Source organism: Triturus cristatus, chromosome 11 (assembly GCF_964204655.1).
Source record: "Triturus cristatus chromosome 11, aTriCri1.1, whole genome shotgun sequence".
Classification (NCBI taxonomy): domain Eukaryota; kingdom Metazoa; phylum Chordata; class Amphibia; order Caudata; family Salamandridae; genus Triturus; species Triturus cristatus.
Window position 1 is genome coordinate 180,140,792 of NC_140594.1, and position 19,948 is coordinate 180,160,739.

Here is a 19,948-nt window from a genome sequence, read left to right on the forward strand (position 1 = left end):
TGCCTGTTCAGGCCCACGTTCCTCTGGGACAGTTCCTTCACAGGGACTGAGATTATCTCCCTCAGGAGACTGATCCTCACTGGGAGCTTGGGAGGAGGATAAATCATTACCCTTCCTGCTCCTTCTCTTAGGAGCAATCTGGTCCATTCTTTCAGGATCCAGTGCTCCCTCAGCGCTGAGCTGTTTGGCCTGAGCCCTGGTGACAGCAAAGGTACTGGCAGATATGCCCATCATCTCTGCATGAGTCCTGAGCTCTACTTCAGAGCAGGCTGAAGTTTCTAGATCATTGCCCAACAGACAATCTACAGGTAGACCAGGAGAGACCACAACTCTTGTAGGGCCGGTTACCCTTCCCCAGCTGAGATTCACAACTGCTAAGAAATGATCAGTCCTGACATCATGAAGACCATGGTTGCAAGAGATGCTTGAGGCTGGAGCTTCTTGGGACCCAAAGGTCTCTGGTGAAGAGAGTCAACGAGATTTGGCAACGACAAGTCTACGCAGTGCACAGGGGTACTGCTCCAGCGGTTCCGACGAGGCAAACTGGCTTCAAAGCTGCTGTGAAGGCAGTGCAGGCCTCGAGGGAGTTGCAGAACCACCACCTGTGTTGCTGAACTTTTCGGAGTCCGTATGAGCCTAGGAACAGCAGACCGATCAACTTTGTTGCGGTGCCTGCAGATGCAGGGAAGGGACTCCTTCACTTCAGTAGAGATTCATTCGGGTGCCTTGGATGTTCACAGGCCTTGTGAAGAACCTATATGGAGAACAGATGACACAAAAGATTGGGAGGACGACAAGACTAGGAGCAGCAGGAGTCTTCCCCGTTGCAGTCTCGGTTCCCAAAGCGAAGTACAACGAAGTCCAAAGTGCCGAGATGGTTGAAGATGAAGTGGGTTCAGATATGAATCAAAGGAATCACCCACAGGTAAGCCCATAAGCACCCTAAGGAAAGGGTTGAGACGATTCAGGAGTCCCTCCCACAGTAGGAGCAGGACAATGTGGAGGATACTTCCATGTTCTTTATCCAGGTTCACACCAGAGCAGGATCCAAAGGCTCTCTGAACTGGTCCCAATTGGAGTATGCAAGAAGGGCACCAAATGTGCGCTTCAAAGCAGTCTAGTGGCGCTGGCAAGCACACCCACCCTGGCCCAATACACTAAGTCCTGTCTGGGAGGTGGTCACACCTCCCTGTGACAAGAAAAATATTGTTATGCCTTCCCCTGCTCAAGCTTGGCTTAGCAGAAGGAGTGCAGAATCGTGTCTATGTTCGACAGCAGCCACAGTTTGCTGTCCGGGTCTGGAAGACTGGTACCGGGAGCACTGAGGACCTCCTGGAAGAGCTTTAGAGTGCATGGAATCATACCTCCAACACAGTTATACGGTGTTGAGGTATGATTCCAATATGTTTGATACAAAACCCGACAGGGTTCGTTACAGCCAGTTTAGAGATGGTCATTGCGTAATGACGAATGATCACTATGTATCATAGGGGCTGATGCCCTTGCAACCCGGGAGAATGGATTCCATGGATTGTAGGGGTGTCCTCACACTTATAACCAAGCAACCTGCCTTCAGGATTGAAAGGCCCAACTTAAGGGTGACTTATAGGTTTTAAGTGCGGTTACCTCAGATATAAGGACATTTATTGGTCGTAAGTGGTGCTAGCACTGACTTACACAGGCTACAGTGGCACGCCTGTAATCAAAATTTGAGTGGTCTCCCATAGGCAGCATAATACATGCTTCAGCCCATCGGACACATCCCTGGTGTACTCATGCCCTGGGTACCTTTGTACCATATACTAGGGACTCATTAGAGTACATCAGTAGGCAATCTGGGGTGTACCCAAGTACTCAACAGGTCCAACTTAGGGAAGAAGCACAGAGTCTGGGGTCCTGATTAGCATGATCCCAGTCAGATTAGACAGAAAAACATAATGACACCAGTAAAAAGTGGGGGGAGGGCCATGAAAGCAGATCCTAATTTTCTACAATCAACAAGAGAAGGTTAGAATCACTTTATAGCGCTGTACAATCCCAAGTCATAACAGTAGAACTGGGATGGCTACATCACCCTTTGCTTGCCTTTAACAACTGTATTTCTGGGGCGTAAATTACTATATAGTCAGGTAAAATAACCTGATTTCCTTTAATGATAATATATGGAAATCTTTGAAGACCCAAAATCAAGATTTCATAAACTGTGGAAAATGTATATTTCAAATTCCAGTTCGTCAGAGAGCTAAGGACTTGCAGACCTGGTTCAGGTCCTGATGTGAAGAGCCACATTTTTTTCCCAGCTCAGATTCTCTTCTATGGACTCTGCATAGGAACACGCTGGAGAACTTCAAGATCAATTAGGCAGGTGATCAGTGAAATGTTGATTTACTGGAAACAGCAGCAAAGATTATTACCACTCACTGATTGACAGGAACGTTATTTCCATTTGGATAGTGTTCAACCTAAATGTCATTAAATGGGATCTTATTCTCTTAGAGAGAAAACAAAATGCTCTTTTGGAGAGCCTGATTGAGAACTTAGGAGAGGTGCAAGGTGGGATTTCTTTCCCAATGTCATTCATGGAACAACTGGGAAGCTATAACTATGTCTCTCTGAAAAAACTATTATCAGAAATATGAGGGAAAGGGGGGAAATCAGGGAGGAGAGAAGTACTGACCCAAAATCTTAGTATAAACCGATCCAAAGAAGAATCTTATTTCTCAGAATTGTAAAAGCAATTTATTATTCCAACATCAAATATGCTGTTTACTGAGCAGCCTTTGTAAGTAAAGAACACATTACTTATCTTCAGTAACACCCAATGTGGTAGTGAGTCTATCTAGCCTCAGATTCCTTACCTTTCGAATTATCTCGAGGTGTCAGACTGGATCCGGAAAGTTTTCTTGAGCAATACCCCTGCACACCGTTTGGAGGCGTCGTTTGGCTCTGCGTGGCTTCATCTGCTCCAGAAGTGGCATTCGCAGTGCCTATACAGGCACCAACCCAGCGGCTGAAGTCAGTTTATTTTCGTGACTTTCTACACCAGGAGCACAGAGCCACAAGGAACACTGGTCACTGGTGAAACTAAGACCCTGAAAGGGGAACAGCCTTGTCCCTAGAAATAAGTTTGCACAGCAGGAAGGATGAGTGGGTCGGTAAGGAATCTGCGACTAGATGCAGTCCCTACCAGATAAGGGTTTACTGAAGGTAAGTAACTTGTTCATCTGATAGACAACTAGCCACAGATTCCTTACCTTTTGAATAATGCCAAAGCAATTCAACGGAGGTGGGTTTGCAGACCAATTTCATTCGAGGAAGTCCTGAAGGACCAAATGGGCAAAGTGCCCGTCCAGACTGGCCAGGCAGCTGTGTTTTATGAGCGTGTGAAAGGAAGCCCATGTTGCAGCCTGGCAGATATCCAAGACCAGAACTCCATGTGCTAATGCAGTGGTGGCAGCTTTAGCTCTGGTGGAAATAGCACACAAGCTCTTAGAGGGTAGTTTTTTGGCCCATGCGTAGCAGATCTTGACAAAGCACGATTCATCGGGAGATGCTCTTTTCCTGCATGGCCTGCCCTTTCTTCACTTCGACATACCCCATGAAGGGTTGGTCTTCCACCCGGAACTCTAATTTGTGGTCAAGGTAGAACGGTAACACTCTTTTTTGAGTCTAGACAGTCGCTCCTCTTCCCTGGATGTATGTGGCAGAGCATAAAAAGTAGGCAGAGAGATGGATTGGTATGCGTCACAGGGAGTGATCAATTTCGGTAGAAAGGAAGCTCACATACAAAGCACCAGTTTGTCAGAGTAGTTGTTAAGGTATGAAGACTAGGAAGACCAAGCCTGAAGCTTGCTGACCATCCGGGCAGATATGATAGTCACAAGAAAGGTCGTCTTGATGGCAAGAAGCCGGAGAGGGCAATTGTGCAAAGGCTCAAAATAAGCACCCATAAGGAAAATGAGTACAAGATTGAGGTCCCACTCAGACATAATGAAAGGAGAAGGTGGGAACAAATGTTGTAAATCTTTCAAAAAATACATTTACAATGGGGGATTTGAAGAGGGATGGCTGGTCAGGCAACCACAGAAAAGTTGAAATGACAGAAAGATAGTCATTGAGAGTACCCAGAGGAGACCCCTGCTGGGCAAGAGAAAGAATGAAGAGAAGAACCTGAGAAAGGGGAGCAGAAAAGGGATAGATCTGCCTTTCTTTACACCATGCCACAAATTTCCCCCACCAGCAGGCATATACAGTCTTGATGGACACCTGGCTGACCAGACTTCTGGAGGAAGGTCGAAAGCTGTCGCCGCTTAATCACCACGCAAGAAGTGGGCGAGTGGACAGGTTCGGTTGAAGGACGTTCCCCTCCTGCCGTGATAGAAGATCCCCCCCGAAGAGGAAGCCTGATTGGTTGACAAATGGTCATGCTTAACAGCTCGGTATACCAGATCCTCCATGCCCAGTCCAGAGCCACAAGGATGATTTGGCCCTGGTAGTTCCTGATCTTCTTGAGAACTCTGGGCAGGAGTGATATGAGCTGGATGGTGTATAGGAGGACTTGGCTCACTGAAGACAAAAAGTGTCGCCAAGTGAGATCCGCCTTGGAAATTCCAGTGATCAGAACTGCTGACAATATGTGCTCCGGTTGGTGCCGAACAGTTCTAACGAAGGCTCTTCACACTGCTGAAAGACTTTGTACCACCTTCGGATGGAGACGCCATTTATGATCCACAAGGCATATTCGGCTGCGTTTGTCTACCCCGGTGTTCAGAGAACCTGCCAGGTGTTGAACAGCGATCCAACCCCGCCATGTTTGTTGTAGTACCACATGGCGGTGATGTTATCCAAGAACTCCTGTACTAGCCTTTCCTTGATTAAGGGTAGAAAGACTTTCAATGCCGCTGGATTGCCCGGAGCACCAACAGGTTGATATGGAGTCTGGATTCCACCAAAGACCAGAGGCCTGTGATCTCCACCTCTCCCAGATGGCTGTCTCATCCTAGGAGTGACACATCCGTCACTAATGTCAGATCTGGTTTGGAAAGAGGGAGGGGTCTTCCGCTAACCCAATCACGGTTAGTTAACCACAGCTGCAGATCTTTTTCAGTTCCCTCCGAGATATGGACCATGTTGGGGAGATTCCCCTGATGCTGCGACCTCTGGAACTTCAGGTTTCACTGCAGAGCCTGCATATGCCAGTGGGCATGTGTCACAAGCAAGATGCAGAAGGCCATGAGCCCGACAACAGCCTCAGAGTCCGTCTATCTGAAATCCAGGATAAAGGCTGAAACATCGGTATCACAGCCTGAATATCCTGGACTCAGCACTTGGGAGGAAAGGCCCAAAACAGAACTGTGTCCAGAAGTTCTCCAATGAATGGGAGTGTCTGAATCGGCCCCCAGGTGTGGATTCGGCACGCTGGTAGTGAACACCAGCAAATGCAGGAGGTCTGCCGTAGTCTGGAGGTGGGAGATAACAGCCTGGAGCGAGCCTGCCTTCTACAGCCAGTCATCAAGATAGGAGTAGACAGGCACCCCTGACCTCCGCAGATGAGCTAAAGCCACCACCATCACCTTGGTGAACACCCAAGGGGCGTTTGTAAGGCTAAAAGGAAGCACAGCGTACTGAAAGTGCTCATGGCTAACCGCAAACCGCAGATAACGCCTGTGGGCAGGCAGGGCGGGAATGTGGAAATATGCCTCCTGCAAGTCTAATGCTACCATCCGGTCTCCTGGGTCCAATGCAGACAAGTCCTGAGTGTGAGCATGTTAAAACGTCTTGGGGAAGAAATTGAGAGGGCAGAGGTCTAGGATTGGATGAAGACCCCTTCCTTGCTGCGCATCAGAAAGTAGCACCCCCTCTATGGCTCCCTTGTCCATGAGAGTCATCACTTTCTGGCAGAGAAGGGATAGGTGGTCCCCCGTCATCCTGTCACAAGTAGGTGGCAAGGAGGGAGTAGTTGTCACGAAGGGGAGGGAGCATTCACTTCGGACGATCCTGCCCCACAACTGGTTGCCGATGATGGTAAGAGGGCGACTATAAGGGTTTGGAGGCTGTGGATGCCGGAGGAGTAGTGGAGCTGCCTGACCTTTGGCTGCCCGAACCACGAGGTCGAGAAGAAGTCGAAGATAATTTTCGACGGCTTCTTCTTGTGATGGGACTTATCCGAATGACCAGACTACTTTGAGCGCAACGAGAATCTCACACTCTGCTCCCAGGACCTTCCTCTCAACTGGAATCTGATCGTCGTGGCGTGGCACGTCAAGACACAAGGAGCTTGAGGGATCGCACCCTCACGGCCTTCAGGTTCATGGCATGGGAATCAGAGCAGGCTTTCGCATCATGGTCGAGCTCAAGGCACCAAGGCATACCAGAGGAAGTACCGCCCCAACCACCAGGGAGGGGGCCTTGCCATAGCCCACAAGAACACCCTCCGCCTCACTACCTCCAGAGAGACTTTCCCCTCTGCCGAACACCTGCACTTCCAGATCCAGATGCTAAAAACCAATGGCAAACCCAATCGGTCAAAAAGGCGATACCTATTGGATTTGCCAATGCTGGTTTTTTAATGCTACGAGGTCACAGCCTTTGACAGAAAGCACTGTAAATATGTAAGTCATTATTTTATACTTGCATTACACACAGTGTAAGATAGACTGCTACAATATGTGCAAATAGTTTTACTACACAATGATATTTCCAAAATGTAGATTTTAGTAATACCAGAACGTCAATATTTCTATACACAACTATCCCTTAAACACCTTCTTAGGAGTACTAAGGGCTATGTTACAATTAAAAGCAAGCACTTCTTTGCACTACCACTCCAAAAAAAAAAATCATTGTCATAACAAGGTTTGGAGGGATTCGATGAATTGATGCCAGAACTGGCTCCCACGCACCCTTTACACTTGCTGAATGACTCATAGCCCACATTTGTATTTCATTCAACCAAGCAGGCACCCTGGCACGAAGTCTTTTTACGGCAGAGCCTACTCAATAAATGAAACCTAGGCAGAAGCATTTTAACGATGGGAATTAACCGACATTGCATGCCCCACTTCCCAGGATTCCACAGCCCCCCTGGGGGTCGTGCCCCACAGATTGAAGACGTCTGATCTCCAGCCACATATGCCATTAAACACGTACTTACTCCAGCATGTTGGAAATGCATCAGAAAGCATAACCTTAGAAGGAACCCGCCTGAAAGGTGTCTGAACAGCCTAAACAGAAGAGTTGTGATATTGTATCTAATTTTGCTGGTATGATATGGAACCTTTAAACACGCATATAACCCTGCAGAAAAACAACTGGGCTGGCACGGTATGTATGTTGCCCTTACAGATGCATTTTTCTCCACACCAAAGGTAAATTTAGTTAAGCAGATTTCTTTGTAAAACATGCCTATTGGAGTACTAATAACGCATCTGCATTACACCACTCAGAACCACAGAGTTTGTTTAGTCACAGGTTTCATCATAGAGGCTCTCTACAATAGCGTATGTCGAGTTTCAAAAATGTGACTACTCTACAGCAAGGAGTATTAGTCAGCTTCTTAAGATTTTCTGCTGTATCTCACAACTGACAGTGGTGTTGTGGAGTTACAATATATTTGAACACAAGCTGAAATTCACAGCATTTGTGAAAAAGCCTTTGCATTCAGAATTCCAACAGTAGCCACATTTTTTGTTTTAATAATAGGCCCATCACAGATAATTCAGAGCTCAAACTCCCTTCAACCAGTCATGAGCGTTCTGCAGGTTTTAAACTCAAGTCGACACTTTCAGAAAAAGTATGCAATACGCCTTTTACATTCAATATTTTGTTTAAAATATCTTATAATTTATTATGAATATATTTAGTTACAAACCTTTGCTATCAGATTTGCAGAAAGTAGAAGCATCTACAGGCTTAATCTCCCTGCTTGCTGCTGGAGAAATCTGTCGCTGGTCTTGAAGTCGGGAATCCTTAGCTGGAAAATTAAACATTAAACTGTCTGAAAAAAATATACAAAGTAACAAAGAACAGTACAATTTATACATAAATAACATATCACCTAGGGAGCAAATTAGCACTACATATGAAAGCAACGTATAGGAAAGAGAGAATGTCGTGCAACCTGTAGTCCAGCTCTTTTTTTTAAGGAATAACCATTGAAATCAGAAGCAAAGAAAATTCTACCAAAGAGCAGATTCTTGGAACACTTTCTAAGAAAAAAAAAAAAGATTCATAGATAGCTCTTTATTTGAACAGAAATAACACATCAGTTTGAAACGAGCTACAATGGACAATTCTGTTTATTTGTTTTAAAAATCAACTTTCAAGAGGGTGTGGCTTGGTGAGCCAAGATGGTGGACGTGTGTGCTCCCGGACCCCTCCGCCATCTGCCCATGATCCGCCCGTCCAGAGAGCCATCCGACCCTTAAACTAGTGGCTGGGTCACTGTCGCATCTCTGGCTGCAAGATCCGCATCTGTGCGACGCCTCGCGCCGGACTCGGCCTCACGGCGGGGACCTGCAGTCAAGATGGCGGCTCCCCCGTGCTGATTGGCGCATCCTGTGGTCGTTGGACCTTGCTGGCCGCCCCTCAGTTTGGATCCTCTGCACAATAGGAGGGGCCTCCTCCCCCGTGATCCCGAGGTACGTGGTGAGCTGTGAACTCCGGAGCGCAGCCTGCACCTTTCTCCGGTCCTGGAGTGCTGGAGTGAGCGGCGGTGGGGGCCTGGTCTGGCCCGCCGCTCCTGTATCTGCTGCGGTTGGCACGGGGCTGCCCCCTCGGCCCCGGCCCGCTGGAGACTCCCGCGGCCGCCCCCTGGTGCCCCCATGGCGCGGCTGGCACATTGACCGCCGTATCGGGCGGGGGAAGACTACAATCGCCTGGCTGCTTATCGGATGGCCGGGGGATCTGTGCCCGCCCGCAGCGGCCTGCTGCATTCGGCGCTGCGCGGCCCTGTGTCCACCCGTACTGCGGAGCCTCGAGGCCCGACGGGGCTGCCGTGGTGCTGCCTGCCATCTCTGATCATCTGGGGTGGCGAGCTGTCGATTAGCGGTGTCAGCCGCTGAACGGGAGGCCTGCAGGCGGGGAGGCCTGACGCCGCATTGCCTTAGCAGCTGGCGGCGCCTGAGAAGGAAGGAGCGACCCTTTTTCCTCCAAGGACCCCTATGAGAGACACGGGGTGCTGAGGCGTGTTGGGGGTCTCCCATTACCTGGCAAGAAACACTTCTCTGTGAGACCCTCAACCACTGATGCCGTCCGAGGCACTTGCGGTGCTGGTTTCCCTTCGCTTTCTCAATGTCCTCAATGTAAAGAAAGGCCTGCGCTGGGACGTCGGAGTGCCTGAGGGACGTCGCTGGTGACACCGGGCGGTCTGCGGAGGACGGCCCTTCCCCCACCGCCCGCCGCCCCCTGGGCCAGGGCGGCTTCTCGGGGATTGGAGAATCTGTGGAGTCCACGTGGTGAGGCCTGTGCGATTCCTGTTTGCCCTTGCTGAGCCTGAGGTCGGTGCCGCTGCTGAGGGCACCGCTGGCGGTCGGTGGGAGCTCTGTGGTGGGTGGCGTATTCCTGCGCCCGGGACTAGAAGTAAGGAGTGGGGGCGCTGAGGCTTCTGAGTTTGGGTGGAGGATTCGGCCATCGGTCGGGCAGCAGGTGGGTACGTGGGGCCCTGGTTATCACAGCTTCCTTCCCCACACCCGGTCTCCTCCCCCTTTCCCCCACTCTCGGTGCGCCTCCTGCGACCTGCAGCTACGGTGAGGGGACCCTGCTCAACCTCTCCTTTCCGGGTCTGGCACGGCCCATTACTGCGCTCCCGTGGTCTCCTGTCACATCAGTCCTGAACCCGCTACTATCCCTGCGGACATTTTATGAAACTGCTCTACGGAACATTCTGTGGTCCTCACGGGGGGACCCCTGCTTAGCCCTGGAGCGGGGCCCCTTCTCCCTTCCTCCTCCTCGACTCCGGCCGCACATTTCGGGCGGTGGCACCCTGGCCCACACCGTAACCTTGCGCTAGCTGCTTGTACCGGCTGACCCACTGCTCACCCGCTCTGGCTTGTTTGCTTCTCACTGTGGGGTTTGCTTGTGGGGACGTGAAGAATCCTTGACTCCCGGGAGTCGTCATGGGCCGTACAGAGAGGTCAGCGAAAACTCCGGCCACCCAGACTAAGATGGATCGATTCACCACCTCGGAGGCGGGGGCTGCCGGGGGTGGGCCTGGACAGGAGGCCCCTCCATCTGCGGATTTGCCCACCATCCTCCTGGCCATCCACGCATCCCAGACCTCGGTGGAAGGCAAAATCTCAGAAGTGCGAGTCGACATTACCCTCATTCGGCAGGATCTCCGTAACGCCACTGCCCGTATTACAGGGACCGAAACCCGCATCTCCACTGTCGAAGATGATGTTCAGCAACTTAAGGGGCAGGTGGCCCGTCTTCAATGGCACTCTCAGGAGTTGCATCGTCGGACAGAGGATGCTGAAAATAGATCACGGCGCAATAACCTCCGCCTGGTGGACTTTCCGGAGGGGGTGGAGAGGAGCCGTGCGGCGGACTTCCTGGAGGAGTGGCTGCGGTCGTGGGTCCCCGACGGCTCTCTCTCCCCATGGTTTGCGATTGAGTGGGCCCACCGATCTTTGGCCCAGAGGCCGGTGCTGGGTGCGCCCCCCCCACCCATTCATCATGGGGATTCTCAACTTCAAGGACCGTGACACTGTGTTGGCTGAGGCCCGCAAACAACAGAGGCTGCGCTACGAAAGGTCCAGGGCCAGCGCCGCTCCTTTGGGGAGGTCAAGCAGAAGCTGAGGGCACTCAAAATTCAATACCAGCTCCTCTTCACGGCTCGCCTGCATGTGTTGTTCGCAAACAAAACACTGTTCTTTGATGACCCAACGGCGGCCTGGACCTGGGTGACAGAGGACCGCCCCCTGCCGGGGTTCGGGCGCTGGACTCGGAGGGAGGTCTCGACTGCCCCGCTCCTTTTGCTCCTCAACTACAGCGTAATCGCTCCTGCAGGCGCCGTGGGCAGAGAGAGGCCCGTTCGGCCTCCCCGCCGGGACATGCACGCCTCGACTGGGGGGCGCTCTGGCTTTTCTGGCTGCCTGGATGGAGGGGGTGCCTCGCCCGGGCCCCCGGTGGTCGACCTTCCGGAATCGGACCTCTCCCGTAGCCCGATGCTACTGCACGATCCTGCTTGAACTGGTCTCTGCCCGCCGGGCCTAGCTCCGCGGCTGGAGACGGTGCTCCCACCCAGATCATTCTTCCTTTCCCGATGGACTTGTATACACATATCCGGCCATGAGGAGGGGTCCACCCTATCCCACTCCCAAGCGTTTAAGTTTGGTTGTTACTCATTGGTTAATTGTTAGGGCGACAGATGCTTCCGTTCCTGAAGTGTAGGGTGAGGGGGGGGGGGGCGCGGGTTGAGGGGGTGGGACCGTTGTCCTGGGTTTCAATTGTATTTTTGATTTTTTTTCTTTCCTTTCCTTCCGCTGCACCAGCTTTCCCACAGCACCTGAATTTGCACCCCATGAGACATGCAGATCTCCCTTCGGAGGCCCCAATTGACTGGTTCTTATGTTTTGGTTGTTTTGGTTTAATGCCTGGTTTCTCCAAGACAAGGGTTTCGGGAGGGTGGTGAGGCAGGAGCTAATACAGTACTTTCTTTCTAATGAGGGTTCCATGTCTTCCCCTGGCACCCTGTGGGAGGCGTGTAAGGCCACGATTAGGGGGTCTCCATGGGTCAACTCAAGCTCCAGCGACAAGCCCAGCTGGAGCAGCTTACCTTGCGAGAGGCGCAGGCTCTGCGCCTCGAACGTGCATCGGCCCGATTCCCAGATGCCTCCACCACGAGACTTCTGTGCCGGCTCCGGTCGGAGATCAAACAGCTGTCGCTGGACGCAGCCAAACTCCTCTGGCGCTCCTCGGTGGCCAGGGTGTATGGATGGGGCGACAAGAATGGTTCGCTCATTCACCGCATGACTACGTATCCTAGGGCGAACCGTATCATCCCTGGAATAGCAGCACCGGACGGGTCATTGTGTCGTGCCCCATTGGAAATGGCGCAAGCCTTTGCCGCCTACTACCACAGGCTCTACGAGGCCCGAACCCCATCCCTGTCGGGTCTGCTGGACGCGGAGGGGGGCCGCCTTCCATGTGGGGACTCCACCGCTCGGGTCGATCTGGATCGCCCCATTTCCCGCGAGTAAATTGGCGACGCAATCGCTCTTGTGACATCCGGCAAAACACCGGGCCCTGACAGCCTTCCCCAGGAATACTATTCCCAATTCCGAGATGTTCTCATCCGCCACCTGGACGTGTTATTTCGCGAGGCGGTGGAGAAAGGCTCCTTCCCCCAGGAAACGGACATAGCCACCATTGAAGTCCTCCCGAAATCCCAACCCCCAGCACCACAATGCGCAGACTACCGCCCCATTTCCCTCATCAACATTGAGGTCAAACTGTTCGCCACCCTCCTCGCCCAGCGCATCAAACCTCATCTGTCTAGGTTGGTCCACCCTGACCAATGCGGGTTTATGCCTTCTCGTGGCACCCGGCACAGTCTTCGTAGACTGCACTCCGCCTTGGCCCACCGACACCTCCCCACCCCATACCTAGCGCTTCTCCTGTTAGACTTTGAGAAGGCCTTCGACTCGGTGGACTGGGGCTTTCTCCACGATCTTCTCGTGTTCTAGTAAACGGTGTCCTGTCGGAGCCCTTCTCGGTCTGTAGAGGGACGAGGCAGGGCTGTCCCCTCTCTCCCCTGCTTTTTGCCTTAGTGATGGAGCTCTTGGCGGCCTTGATGCAGTCTTGCGATCAGGTGCGGGGCTGGGAGAGGCCCAACGCTGAACCGGATAAAATCGCCCTCTAGGCGGACGATGTCCTTATCTACCTGGCGGAACTCGCCGGTCCGGTCCCCACTGTTTACGTATCTTACAGTCCTTTGCACAGGCCTCAAGACTCCGACTGAATCCCAATAAATCGGTCCTTCACCTCTCACGAGAATGCTTTGACTGGCAGCTTGAAATACCTCTACGCTGTCAATCATTCAAATAACTTGGGATCTGGGTGGCCTTGCTGCCTGAGCTCAGCTGGGCCCTTAATGTCACTGCGCTGGTGAAGCGGGTCAGGACGGATCTCCAGCGGTGGCAGTCGCTACCCCTCAACCCCATGGGGAGGGTGGCCCTTTTTAAAATGATGGTGCTTCCCCGCTTTCTTTATATGCATCAGAACACCCCCACGTGCTTTCCCAGAGCCTGGTTTCGTGAACTTGACGGCTTAGCCAGCAAGTTCTTGTGGGGAAGGGGTAGGTCCAGACTAGCGCTCAGTACTTGCAGGATCCCCTCGTTCGACGGGGGGTTGGGGATGACTCACCTTTACCTATACTACTTAGCCACACGACTTCTCTCCATACATAACTGGTTCAACAGGGGGGTGGTCTGACCCAGCCTATAGGCTTGAACTGGGGGAGCTGGGCCTCGCTAGAATCCAATCCTTTCTATATGGGACCCCGATTCCAGCCCGTCTTCCGGAGGTGATGCGCTCGGTGTTACTGGCCTCGCGGGCGGCTCTGCGACACACCAACTGGACACATACACTGACCCAATGTACACCTTTGTGGCACGGGACCTGGCTCAGGGAAGTAACTGGGCTTCGGGGATTCGAAGCTTGGGCCCTCATCGGCATCACGCAGCTTGGGGACGTGTGGGTGGGGGACCATATGCGTTCCTTTGAAGATCTCCGAACCAGGTACTCACTGCATTTTTTCGCTACCTCCAGCTGCGACATGCCCTACGCTCACATCTCACAACAGGCACGAGGTTGCCAGATCATAGCCCGCCTGAAGCCCAGATTATGTTTGGGGAGTTGTGGAGAGGTGGCATTTCCCGCATTTACCGTACACTGATTAACAATACCCCGACTTCCCTGGACCGACTGCGGACGCAATGGGTGGACTGGGTGGGTCCCTTGGAGGAAGAAGACTGGCGGGACGCCCTTATGGCCCCCAGAACGGCCACTGCCTCCGCTAGGCTGCACTTGGTACAGCTCTACTATCTACATGCTGCATATCTTAACCCCTGCACGCCTTCATCGCGCAGGGCTTAGTCCGTCCTCAGCATGTACCAGGTGTGGGCATGAGCCTGCTGACTTCCTCCACATGGTTTGGGCTTGTCCCCTCTTGGCGGGATTTTGGCGGTGCATCAGGGATGAACTCTCTGAAGTCTTGGGGTGGGAAGTTCCACACAACCCTAAACACACGCTCCTGGGCATCACTGATGGGCTGGACGGGTCGCGCAACGAAAAACTGTTCTTTACTACAGCTATGGTGGTAGCTAAAAGAGACATTGCGGCCTCTTGGAAATGCCCCGAGCCCCCAGGGGTGGGGCGCTGGCGGAATGGAGTGGACTGGTGCGCCACACAGGAGAAAGTCATGCATGCAGCACGTGGATGTCTCAAGAAATATTGCAGAATTTGGGGGAAATGGTTGGGAGGGGGGGGTCTAACTGTGAGGGGTTTGACTGTCTACATCTAATTTCTGCTCTATTAATGTCTGCATGTTGAGTGTTGAGAACTCGTGCTTGTAATCCTCAATCATTGCAATACGGTGCGGATTGGTTGGTGCTTTTCTTTTGTAAAAGGAATAAAAAGTTGTTTATCAAAAAATCAACTTTCAATTAAGAAAATACAGTTGTCACCAGAGATTTAAGTGAAATAGAAAAGAAAATCACAATACTTTTTAAAGGAAAATAAGATAATTGAATCAGGACAATGAAGCCATTTGGTCTGTAGCCACGAAAGGCAGAAAACTGACAGTGGTATTAAGGGTTATCCGCCCTCAAGTATCCTTCTATGCTCACTCTGTGGCAGCTACTCATGTTCTTTTTCATGACACAGATTTATAGACTTTCTTTGTCTCAACCACTGGGGAAGTCAGTGGGTTCCATAGGATTACAATGCATCACCTAAAGGAGAACTAGGATTTCATTACAAGACCCCAATGATATGCTGGTCATTGCAGATGGCTATTGTACTTGAATTATGCAATAAAAATTGTTTTTGCAAAAAAAAGGATTTCATTACAAGACCGGAGGCTACCATTATGCATACATCTTTTAATGCCACTCCACACAGCCACTTTAAAGTATGACATCACATTGTAGATTGTTACAGAACATAATACAGTCTGCCTATAATAGGCATGCACTCAGAACCATCTGCCTCTTTAAAATGCGGCTTCACGCAGATAAGTACCTCTCTATTATCATTATTACTTCAATTAAATTTTAAATCGTTTTTCACTTTCTATAGCTTTATCATAACACTCATTTACTAGACTAGTTTTTTCTGGTGTATAATCTTGCCACATTTTACGCTTTTACCCATCAACCGCTATTTTATAACATACTCATCCTATACAAGGGCTGAACATGCAATCTGTGGTCGCTCACCCTTCCTACCCCACCCTTCTCTACTTTATCCCACAAATCGACTGCAACGGTGCGCTGGTGTATCTTACTACACCACTGCCAGCCGATCACTTCCATTCTCCAATCGCGGGCAGCTAGTTTCCCGGCTCGTTTCGCCACGATGCTTATTTAAGTCAAGGCATCTCTTGCCTTTCTACCGGGACCACACTCTGCTCCAAAATGAAGGGCTCTGCTTCTCCTGGCGCACATCGTCTCTAGAGCATGTTGGGAGAGACTTCATTAGAGGAAAATACTTGGGCAACGACGCTGCAAGCTGCAATACACACAGTTGGTTCTGGATTCTAACAGCTGATCACCACCGTCCATAATTTGTTTTAAAAGCACCCTTTTTCTTACAAAAAAGAGATAATTCCTCTTAGGAGAAGCCTCCCAAAAATACACTTTCCTATCAAGAACTGACAGGTAAGGCTAAAAAGGGACATTGCCAGAGAGCTTTGGACAAATAACAGCAATATTGAGCTTTATCCCAGTTCACACAAAAAAAAGCATTTGCAATGCAATAGGTCTCGCATTACTGAAAGTTTGAGTTATTCGCTTTGCATTATTATTTACTAACAAGATCTTGAAAGCTGGGGCAACGTGTTGGACAGGTTGGGCAATCAGGGTACTGACCTGGGAGACGATTCAAACTCCAACGCATCAGGGGGAGACGATGCAGCTCCATCTATACTGTCAGGTAAAGCGAGTGAGCTGAACAAAACAGGCAACCCCCCCCTCCGCCTACACTCCCATGCTCCCTCTACCACAAGTGGGTTTACGCATATGCAGAAATCCTCTTATAAAACTGGAGCATGTCTGTCTGCATGATGTTAATCTGCTCCTCGTTTCTTGAATCCACTTGGCAACCCCCCCTTTCTGTGCCATTCATATTAGGAATACTATGATACATAACGTACTGCTGCACTCCATTGTTATGTATTAAAAAATAATAAAAAGATTTTCAACAAGAACAAAAACTTTTCTTATGTGATCTTCACTAGTTACAAATCCGTTCTTATATGAAACTTTGTAACAACTGTTTATATTTAAACTGCTTTGTGCAGGTTGGTAAAGATCTTTTGTTACAGTGCTCAAATACCGATTGATACAATGATCCTGATAAAAAGTAAGCAGTAGGAATTTGAAAAGCAGAAGCCTAACAACTGGAACCTGAAGCCTTTCTGTCAACTGTGCCAAACGACACAAGGAAGGTCATTTAGCAGGTCAGCTGTGGCTTCAGTTAACCACGTAACAGCATGAGAGTAAACCCATGGGTGAGGTTGCTGCTTTATTGGTGATATTAAGCAGTAAATTGGAGAAATAGCTGACATTTTGAACACGTTCTAGTTTGAGGGCTGCTCTTATTGGTGACAGGAGTATTAGGTCTCCAGTTGAGAACAAGTAGTAAAACCAACCAGACAACACGGCTGTTAAGTCCCATCGATTTAACATGCGATCAGTGCAGTATGGAGGAAGACTACAGACCATATCTCATTTCCTTACTAATCAGCAGATACGAAAACGTTCATTTGAATTTTCGGATTAAGTGGAAGATGCGTAAGTGCATGGAACGTCTTTTGCATTGCTGCTGCACTGTCCTACTACCTACTCAAGCCAAAACACATCCCTGCCTATTGCCAGGCCGCTCACCCACAGTCACACAACCCAGAAAACTGATATAAAAGGCCTGGAACGCCGTTTAAATTCCAGCTCTCTCAGGCAACCAAGCCTTCGCCTTCATAAGATTTCAGGCTGCTCATGCCACTCCCTTTACCTTGATGCCCACTGTCTCCTTGTCAAAAGAAATTCACGTTCTATCCATTTAGCAATGTTACTCCTCTTATGGCTTCTTCACGTCTGACCGCTCTACCTTAATAGCGAACTCCATACACAGCATCCACCACGCTCGTGCCAGCTTCTTTCTCCTCACCTGCTGCCCACGGGCTCAACCCGGGTCTCCCCAACAGGTAACATTTTCCTGCGGCTGCTGCTGATAGTAGCAGCCGACGGGAACCTGCTGCCCCCCGTGCTGAAGAGGTTCTTGCCCCCCGGCCTGGTGCTCGGCTGCCTAATGGCTCCACTCCATAATATCCGTAGCCGAGCCTGGCCTCTCCGCCGCCAGCTCCCGGCCTACGCAGTGCAAACATGAAGGACCGCGCAGTGCCCAGCTAACTGCACTCGCAGCCTCCGCCTCTTCAGGATTTTCTTAGGCACTCTGCAGCCAACACTGGGAGGACAGACCGCATCTGCATTACCTAACTGGGCACGAACACTCGGAGATGACATCTGCCTACACTTCAGTAAATCGGCACTCATTCAGTCCTTTTGCGTGCGTTCCAAGCCTCGACACAAGTTGAAAGTAAATTAACCTGGAAACAGTAACTGGCCTTAACGTGCCCGTCTCCTACTTTCCTCCATTGCAGGCAGTCATGCCAAGGTCAGGCACAGCAAATAGGCTGGTAAATTGTTAATTTTGTGAACCATATATCATTCCATGTCAGGTAATTATGCTTCTCTTTCTTTACTTCAAAAAACTACAGCAGTTGATCAAGTTATTATCAACAAAACAAGCGGCACTGAAAGCGATCGCGAAAGCGATCGCTATTGTAAAGAAAAAGAAAAAAAAACACGCCCGCTTGTGGTGCGCTTGCGCGCTCCACAGCGAGCCATATGTTTTCAATTACCGCGCCCGTGTCTGGGCACGATAATTGAAACCACATGGGCTTTGGTGCGCGTTACAGACACCAATAGGCCATGGGCGGAGCAATGCGACCGCCTTTGGCCTTTTGCGTGCTCTGTTTAAAAAAAACACGCACTCAAAGCCCAATAACGGACAAAACTAAAAACACACGCACAAGCGTGTACAATTCCAGGGTCCATTTCGGAACCCCGGACAAAAGGACTCTCGCTGCGGGAGCAGTTCTGCGCACTGCATCGTTAGGCACGAGACCTAAAAAACCTTATTGATAAGATGTAGGAAGCTGGGTCTGTATATACTATACCAAAATGAGGTATAGTGTGCACAGAGTCCAGTGAAACCCCAAAGGTAGGCAGAAGTAAAAGTAGATAGCACCTCACTCTCTATTTGTGGTAGTGTGGGCGAGCAGTAATACTTTCTCAGATGGTAGTGTTAAACATTTGTTGTACACACTCAATCAGTAAATGATGTCACCCACTCAAAGACTGAACTCAGACCAATTTTGTTTGTATAAAAATATTAAGCTATTTTATTTCTTGGCACAAGTAAGTGTAATAAATGCTTTGCAAAATCTTATGCAGTGTTTTACAATTGAATGCAGGTTCAAATGCAGTTGACTGAAATACAGGTAGGTCAAAATATCGAAATTACTTTTTAGTTTCTTTGCAGATTACTTTGTACGTTACTTTACAGTTCAATTTTTAAGTTATTTTTTCTACTCAGTGTGATATGCCTAGATATCACACTGGGAGAAACCCTAGAGAAAAGTTAGGTAAATCAGTTTTTGGACAGTTGCAGGTTTCAGGTTTCCATACAAATTAACTCCATACTTGGAACACTTTTAAAGGAAAAACAGTCAATGAATTCCTATGGAGAGAAATTAACTTATCGGTTTACAGGTAAGTACTTTGTTGTGGGAGTAGGTATTCTGGCGTTAGAACCAGGTTTCCCCCAGGGTCAAGGATGCACTCTCAAAGCACCCTCGGCGGCACTAGGGCAGCCGGGTGCAGAGTGCTGAGGCCCATTGTTATCCAATGGGGAATGGTGGCCTCCGGTTGGTGGCTGCTCACTAGCAGACCACAATGCTGTGGGAGCAAAGCTCCTTGTGTTCGGCTTAGCGCAAATGGGGATCTGGTTTAGCACACAATGTGCACCCGCAGCAGAACAGGGGTGGCTGGGTGCAGGGTGCTGTTTTGGCCTCAAGTGCCCCATTGTTTTCAATAGTAGTGGACGGTTTAGGATTTTGGCTGCCGGCTCGGTCCAGGAAGACATACGGGAGAAACCAACAGCTGGGCAGGTAAGTTGGAGGGTTTGGGGATGTAGGTGCACCTCGGGTTCTCTTCTCCAGGGCGCGGTGTGGCTGGATGCAGAGGTGTCTTGAGGTTGGATTTCACCTTACCGGGCCATTCACGGTTGGGGGGGGGTCTCCGTACAGAGGCTGCAGGAAACCTGGGAGGAGTTCTGGAGGGGTCAACCCTTAGTGGACTCGGACTCTGAAGCGCTGGGGGACCTCGCTGGGACCAGTGGGCCACTCAAACTCGGGCCGAAGGGTGCAGTGGTCATTCCAGGGGTCGGGTTTCTTTGTCCTCAGCAGGCTCAGGGTCTGTCTTGGGAGTTTCTTTTAAACAGAGCTGCTATTCACAGGAGATCTGGTCTTTGTTGAAGGCAGTCAGTCCTCCCAGGGGTTTTGGAGGTCGTTGGCTGCAGGACAAGGTGACTTTTGGCACAGGATCTCTGGACACTGCAGACGGGTCGGTTGGGCTGGGGCCAAGTCAGTTCTTCTCTGCAGTCT

At 50.3% G+C, this 19,948-nt stretch overlaps 1 protein-coding gene across 17 annotated transcripts in view; it reads right to left on the minus strand.

Moving 5' to 3' along the window:
* The window catches only part of ATXN2 (ataxin 2), a 1,509,788-nt gene that overhangs the window by 919,967 nt on the left and 569,873 nt on the right, over positions 1-19,948 (minus strand). For all 17 annotated transcript variants that reach the window (XM_085634791.1, XM_085634789.1, XM_085634788.1 and 14 more), the window contains one exon: positions 7,871-7,972. In XM_085634791.1, the coding sequence (XP_085490917.1) occupies positions 7,871-7,972 (102 nt within the window). The remainder of the gene's footprint in view (positions 1-7,870; positions 7,973-19,948) is intronic.